General features: G+C 50.4%; 1 protein-coding gene across 1 annotated transcript in view; it reads right to left on the reverse strand.

The window, feature by feature from the left end:
• Positions 1-810: 810 nt before the first annotated feature.
• The window catches only part of CCDC108 (coiled-coil domain containing 108), a 31,328-nt gene continuing 25,242 nt past the window's right edge, over positions 811-6,896 (reverse strand). Inside the window, exons 25-33 of the mRNA XM_010139396.1 lie at positions 6,687-6,830; positions 6,139-6,255; positions 5,405-5,542; positions 4,808-4,873; positions 3,668-3,882; positions 3,164-3,313; positions 2,349-2,633; positions 1,539-1,676; positions 811-847 (exon numbers count right to left, since the gene is read on the reverse strand). Coding sequence (XP_010137698.1) covers positions 811-847; positions 1,539-1,676; positions 2,349-2,633; positions 3,164-3,313; positions 3,668-3,882; positions 4,808-4,873; positions 5,405-5,542; positions 6,139-6,255; positions 6,687-6,830 — 1,290 coding nt within the window. The remainder of the gene's footprint in view (positions 848-1,538; positions 1,677-2,348; positions 2,634-3,163; positions 3,314-3,667; positions 3,883-4,807; positions 4,874-5,404; positions 5,543-6,138; positions 6,256-6,686; positions 6,831-6,896) is intronic.

The raw sequence follows: 6,896 nt of genomic DNA on the forward strand, positions 1-6,896 counted from the left end.
GCCGCCCCGCAGCCTCTGCCCAGCACAAGTCGCAGCTCCGCGCTGGCACCTGAGGTTTCTCACAACGCACAGTGCCACCTCCCGGCTGTGACAAACCCCGCTCCTTCACAGCGACGCCCTCCCGCAGCCTGTCGCAGCCCTGTGCCAGGCCAAGGCTCAAAGCATCCCCTTCTGCAGGGAACAGCCTTGTAGTTTGAAAAGGGAGACCCCCTGGGGTACCCGCCACATCTAGACACATGGATTACATACATTACGCACTGGTGTCTGTGTGTTCAGAGGCCAAGCTCCTTTTATTGGACCACCGAGTGTGCTAGACACTTCTGCAGCTGCTCTCTTGGGATGGGTCACCCTACGTAGGTCCTGCAGCAGCCACTGGAGCAAGGAGGGGGAGAAGAATTCCGTACCTGTGTCCTACTGATGACAGCAGAGGCTCAGCACCTCACTGCCCAGCTGTCAGACCTTCCTCAGCTAAATTTCAAAGCAGATTCCACTCCTCTCCCAGCTGGTACAGACTGAGGGCAGTGGAACAGTCACAGAAGTTGTCCCTGTAGTGCAGGGAGGTTCTTCTCTGGCAATGCGGCCAGCCACAGAGTGTAGAGGTCTTACGAACTCTTCTGTGGAGTTGTCAGATGATTCAAATTGAAGCTGAGGACATAATCAGGACATACCTCCTCAGAGGCAGCCAGCATGCTGAACTCGGGTGGTGCTGTGGGAGGATCAGAGTTGCTCTGGACATCACATGGACAGACGGGATGAAGAATGGAGACAGCTGATGTGCTTGAAGAGCTCAAGCAACACAGTTTCCAGCAGCTATGCTCTTGAGGGTGGTGGTGCTGGATTGGTGATTCTGAAGGAGAGGAGATTAGCTTTGGGGTGGGGAGACCAAAGCCTGCTGCTGCCTCCCCCCAGGTAGGCATCCCTCCCTGAGGGATCACAAGGAACACCCATGTCTATCTAGACAGGACTCCTGCAGCTGTGGAGATGATATCTCTATCCAACAACCCTCTCTCATCTTCCCCTCGATCCCATCTCCCTGCACTTCTCCCCAAGCTGGGGCAAATCCTCATGCTTTGCTCGTAGCCCCAAATCTACCTCCCCACTGGAGGTCATCCCCTCAATCTAATTAGATCCCACATCATCTTGGACGACTATAGCTCTGCCCCCTTTCTGCTGTCTGAGGCTGTGCTGCCTGCACCTTGAGAACGTTTCCCAAGAGACCCTCCTTGTGCTGGGCTCTCCCATGCCTCAGACCTGCCCTTTCTGCCAGCCGCTCCCTCACGGGGCCCTGCTGCAGAGCTGCCTGATGGTCTCAGGCCCACAGAAAGGCTGTGGCTGTGGCTGTGTCTGGTCTGTGGCTCAGAACAAGCCAAGAAGGGACAGAGCCTTTGGGAGTGTATTCCCTCTTTCTCTCAAACAGCCTTGGCGTTGACAGGCAGCAATCCAGCTGATCCACGTGATCTAGAAAATGGGCTGTGCTTCAGCCTGACATACTAAGGACAGATCCTGTTCCCCACCGCAGCACAGATACACTCTGCTACCTTTGGGAAGGGCTGGAGGGCAGAGCAATGACCCTGGGCCGGGCTGTCAGCACCACCTCGCCACGGCTAGCTTCAATCAGGATGTTCTGCAGTGTGTTTTCCAGCACCTGCTCCACCAGGCTCCCTAAGGCTGGCTGCCTGGAGGGACAAAAGTACAGGCAGAGGACAAATATCAGAAAACAGATAAGGCAGGCTGCTTGCTGTGGCTCCTCCCAGGACACATCAGGCACAGCAGTGCAGCACACACTGTTTCCTATGCTGTGAGGCCAATGAACCAAAGACTTAAGCAATGGGGTGCTGACCCTTCTCCCAGCACTGTCACCTGCCTCTGTCAGGCCTTGAACCTCAGACAGAGACGAGTAACTGTGCTTTGACTGGTTTCTCCCTCCAAGCTGGGCTGTAGTTAGTATTTGTGCATACGCCTGTAGCAGCGTGCGAGGGTGTAACCGCAGCAAATGCAAGGTGAAGTATGGCAGTGAAAATAAAAGGTAAGGTAAGGTAAGGACACACTGCACTCTAATGTCTAACATGGCCAGGACTGTCTGAATGTAAAGAGGACTTCATTTGTCACCAGCATCCCGGCATTGCCCAGAGCTCAACCCCAAGGCACAGCAAACCTTCACTCTTCACTAACTGCACTCAGGAGAGGATGGCAAGGTGGCCTAGCATCAATGTCCCCCCGAATATATGGAACACCCCAGCAGAAATGCCACAGGGTGGAAGGAGAAATAGGTTTCTGTCCAGACAATATGCTGCCATGGCTTTCCTGCCTGTGCAGCTCTTGTCTTTTATGTGTGAGCTCTTCCTCACCTCCTCATTGTCTCCTTCTGCTCCCTCAACCGTTCATAGTGAAAAATCTTCCAGGACTCCAACAAATCATTGTTGGGAGGGGTTTCCTGCCTCCTTTCTTTCCTCTCTCCATCCTTCTCAGGATAAAGATCTGGTGAAGCAGAGACCCTGGAGAAGACAGTAGAGCACTGTTTCCTGTCCTGTGGCACTGCTGATTCTGCACACCTGAACTGGGAGAAGTATGGAATGGGCTCATCCAGGCTTCTTCTCACTGTGTCATGGAACTGGCTGTTCTCCAAGAGGCCTCTGGGAGGAGAAAAATAAGAGATGAGTCTCAGCAATCAGATATCTGTATGACCCCAGAGGATCATTACGACAGAACAAATCAGAGGAAAACGCTGAATGATGTTAATGTTTAGTCTGTCCCTTCTTGCTTTCTTGACCTCAGGGAGGTAGAAAGATGGTTTGAGCTAAGGAAACTACCTTTGGCTCCCCAGCAGTGGTTCTTTACATCTCTGCAGCTGACAGGCAGAATCAGTGAATCCCAATACAGCTTGTTCCCAAGATCAAGGCAGGCAGAGTGTCATGGTTCCTGGGCAGCGACACCATTCACTATGCAGAGAAGGGCTCAGTCCCTCTCTGGGGCTGAGACCCTGCCTTTGGCTGCCATATCAGGACTCCTGAGTTCGTCGTCCCCAGGGCAACCTTCGTCAGGATGGCTCCTCTGTTCCCGTGCAGTGCAAGTGCACAGACTCCTCTCGGATTAGCAGGGAGCTGGCTGTGCTGCACATACTTCCTTAGAGTTCCAAAGCAGGTGAGGGTGAAGGGACACGCACCTGATGACACCTGTGAGTATGTCAGTCACTATCTCCAACTCCTGTTTGGAAGCAGCAGCCAGGGACAGCCATTTGGGGTCCATGTCCATCCTGTCTCTATCACTACTCCCATCCACAAACTTGCTCTCCAAGGACCAGTTGCTAAAGGGGCTGTGAAAGAAGGAGTCCGTCAGTGTCAGCATTACCAAAGACCTATATGTCCTGGCTGAGCATCAGTTCTGCAGGCAAGTGGGGAGTGGTGCAGGGAAGCAGGACAGGAGTGGGAGCTGCTGTGTTTATGACAGCAGCAGGGGCAATGTCACAAGAGAGGAGCTCCGAGCTCTGACAGTATCTTGCTTTTGAGGTAGGGACAGAAACAGGTCATATCAGCTAACGCTGGGGAAAGCAAGGTATGTCTTGCCTAACACTGAGGCACTGGGGAGGTGCTCCAAGTTCAGTGCCTATCACAGCTTGGGCAGCCCTGGCTCAGATGAAGATGACAATCAAAAAAGCTGGATCTCTTACCAGGACAAGAAGTATTTGGGGAATTCTGAGGTGAAGTTGCTGAAGAAGTCCTCAATAGAGTGGGACCTGGCTATCACACCAAGATGTAAGAGGATGGGCTTGGGAGGCTCTGGTTTGACCCACACCTGGCTGGCTTCTTTGTCCAATAGGAGCCTCCTCTCAAAGTGTCCAGCTGTCAGATTGGGTGTAGGATGGTTTTTAATAGGGGGTAATGTCTGTTGAAGAGAAAGAAATGGCAGGTACTTAGTTGCTCCTTTAGCCACAGGTATGCTGGTGTAGGTGTGAGCACAGGCATGAGAACTGGAAAGCCCATCAGCCAGGGCCACCAGATCCTGGGCAGGAGACAGTGTCAAGATGACCTTGTTCTGCTATCAGGTGCAAGTGGTTATGCTGGAAATCAGGTATGAGGGACATGGTGATCTTTAAGGTCTCTTCCATTCAAATGATTCTGTGATTCTGTCAGCTGGATCTCCACAAGCCCTGTCATTCCCACATCTGATGGTGGTAAATGCAGCCTGGCTCTGCCTTTGGGCCAGGCAGTTCTGCAGAGCATTCACTGGGACCCTGTCTTAGACCTTGCCACCACTGTTGGAAAAGATGGTGCACACAGCTATGCAAACTCAAGGAGAAACAGAGATGAACCAAGTAAATCGAGCTTTAAATCTTTCCGTGCGCCTAAGTCAAGGCAGTTCCTGCCCGCAGCTTCTCCCGCAGCACAGAGCACAGCTCTTTTAGTGGTGAGGACAAAGCCTGCACCACGTCATGCCAGGGTCCTGCCACCTTCCATTGTGGCACACATTCCATTGTGGACCCAGCATGAAAACAGTCCAGGTACTGACTGCCCTGCCTGTGTGCATCTTTTCTGCTTGTTTGAAACCTTTCCCCCTTTCTCCAGTCATTGGTGCACATTTCGTTCCAGTTCCACTTTCCGTTCACCTCAGCTGGAAAATTACTGCCCACAGGACACAGCCAGACCGTCTGATTCTTCTGGCTCCTCCAAACAGTCTGTCTCCCAAAGCCTTGAAGCTACAAATCTTGCTGTGCTCTCTGTCCAGGCTCCCACGCTGTGATATCCAGCATCTGCCTCTTTTCTAAAGCAGTCAGTTTGATTCTAGTGAGGGTGAGACAGGCCTGACTTACCTTGTATTTCCCGATCACAGCTGAGAAATCAGGAATATTTTTTATCTCAGCAGAATCTGATGACCTCTGAAAAGAAAAAAAAGAAAAACAAAAAAACCCAAAACAAACAAACAAAAAAAAAACCAAAAAAAAAAAAAGAAAAGGAAGAGAAATTGCTGTGTAGGAAAGATACAGAGCAGAACAAGACTCCGGAATTTTGTTTTACTTTGTCCCAGCTGAAAGTCAGTGATCTCATCTTCCCATTCTTCACTCAGTCCACATTCTTACTGGTAGTTACGCATTTCTCTCCAGCGTTTATTCATGGTTAAAAATCCAACCATTGGTTTCCAGAGCCACTGGCTTTGTTTTTCCTAAGGCTTCCCATGCATTTCCAAACTTCAGATGACCATAGCAATTTCAAAGTTTGTGAGTTGATTCCTAGCTAGAAACCAAGACTTTATTTTCTAGTATCCACAGACCAGCTATGAGCTCTTGAGTAGATCAGAGCCTCATGCCCTCTTATCAGCTTGCATAGATTTTCTTAAAGAATGTTTGTTGTTGACACCAGCTGCTGTTTCTGAGCTGAACTAGCTGGTGTAAAGTTCTGGCAGCACTCACCCCTGCAGATGGCTTTGGCTTCTTCTTAGCCCCAAGGTCCTTCTCTGTGATGGTGAATTCCACAGTCTGCTGTTCCTTCTCCTTTTCCCACTCCTGCAGATCCCTCTTGTACTGAACCAGGGACTCCTGGATGTGTACCTATGAAGCAAAGCAAAACCAGAGAAAGCAGGGCTGGAAAGGAGCTGCAAGTAACACAGTCTCTAGCTCAAGTCCCTGCCTGTCACCAATTCCTCCCTTCCAGGATGTCCCCTTTCCATGTCTTCCATTGGCAAGAAGGGGAGAGAACAGTGCTATTGTAAGACTCGTACAGAGAAGACAGAATCTTTTGCCAAAGGACACCTGGAAATTGCCCAGAGGGACACTATTGCAAGCCTCTTCCTCCATGAATATTAAAGAAGCAAGACTTGCTTTTTACAGATGTTTAAGTCTCTGACTTCCACTAAAAGCCACTCCTATTCAAGCTGTGACTTCTAGTAGCTGGGTTCAAACAAAGCCACATGCCACAATCACACCTTATCTAATGAGCCACACAGTGAGAGAGACACTTAAATCATCATCCGAAGAGATGAAGCTCAGTGTCTTCAGGAGCGAGAAGTGATGACCAGCATTATGGAGCAGAGAAGGATTCCCTCAGCTGGGGGCAGCAGGCCATTGACTGCTGGGGCCAGCCGTTTGGGGACTTGCAGTGACATGCCCAGGTGATGATGATATCTCAGGTATCTCTTGGGTCTCACCTCACACACCAGGTCTGTGCTGCAGATGGAAGCACTCCCTGAAGGTCGCAGTGTGATGAAGCAGGGGATGCTCTCTCCAGGCTGCACAACCCCTGACTCTGGAGCAATCTGCAACATCTGAAAAAAAAAAAACCCACAAGTCACAGGGAAGCTGTTTCACTGTCCTGGATCTTGCTATATGTCATCTCTTTAGGAAACACAAGATTGTGGGAATTGTCACCCCTCCCCATCTCTGAGAGAGATGCAGCATTCAGAGAATGACCATGGACTTTGCTGCCAGACAGGGTCCTGAGTCTCACTATCAAATCCTGTGGTTCCAGGTTCACATATCCTCACTGAAGTCTTCAGATTCCTCCTTCGGAATTCCTGTCTTTTCCCCTCTATCCTAACCCTTGCCTTCACTTTACTCTGCACTTTCCTTTCATCAGCTGGTACAAAAGCCAATTTCCTAGGATCGTTTTTGAGTGTCTGGTTGAAAATAAATTTGTAAGGTCTTTTCGTGGCACAACAGAGATGGGTGAGAAGGCTGTAGAGGAAAGAGGACTCACCCTCTTCTCCCTACAGGTGCTCACCCGCCAGGCAAACACAACAGCCTTGCTCTCCAAGATATTGTTGAGAAAGACAAGTCGACTGGCTTTGGTGCAGTCTGGAATATTTCCAAGACAAATCCTGTGGTGTGACAAGGTGGCTACCTGTAGGAAGCAAGGTGAAACCAGGAGGAACAGTAAGGAAAGAAGGTGAGATATGGCCATTGGGCA

This window comes from Buceros rhinoceros, unplaced genomic scaffold, assembly GCF_000710305.1.
Source record: "Buceros rhinoceros silvestris isolate BGI_N320 unplaced genomic scaffold, ASM71030v1 scaffold20037, whole genome shotgun sequence".
NCBI lineage: Eukaryota > Metazoa > Chordata > Aves > Bucerotiformes > Bucerotidae > Buceros > Buceros rhinoceros.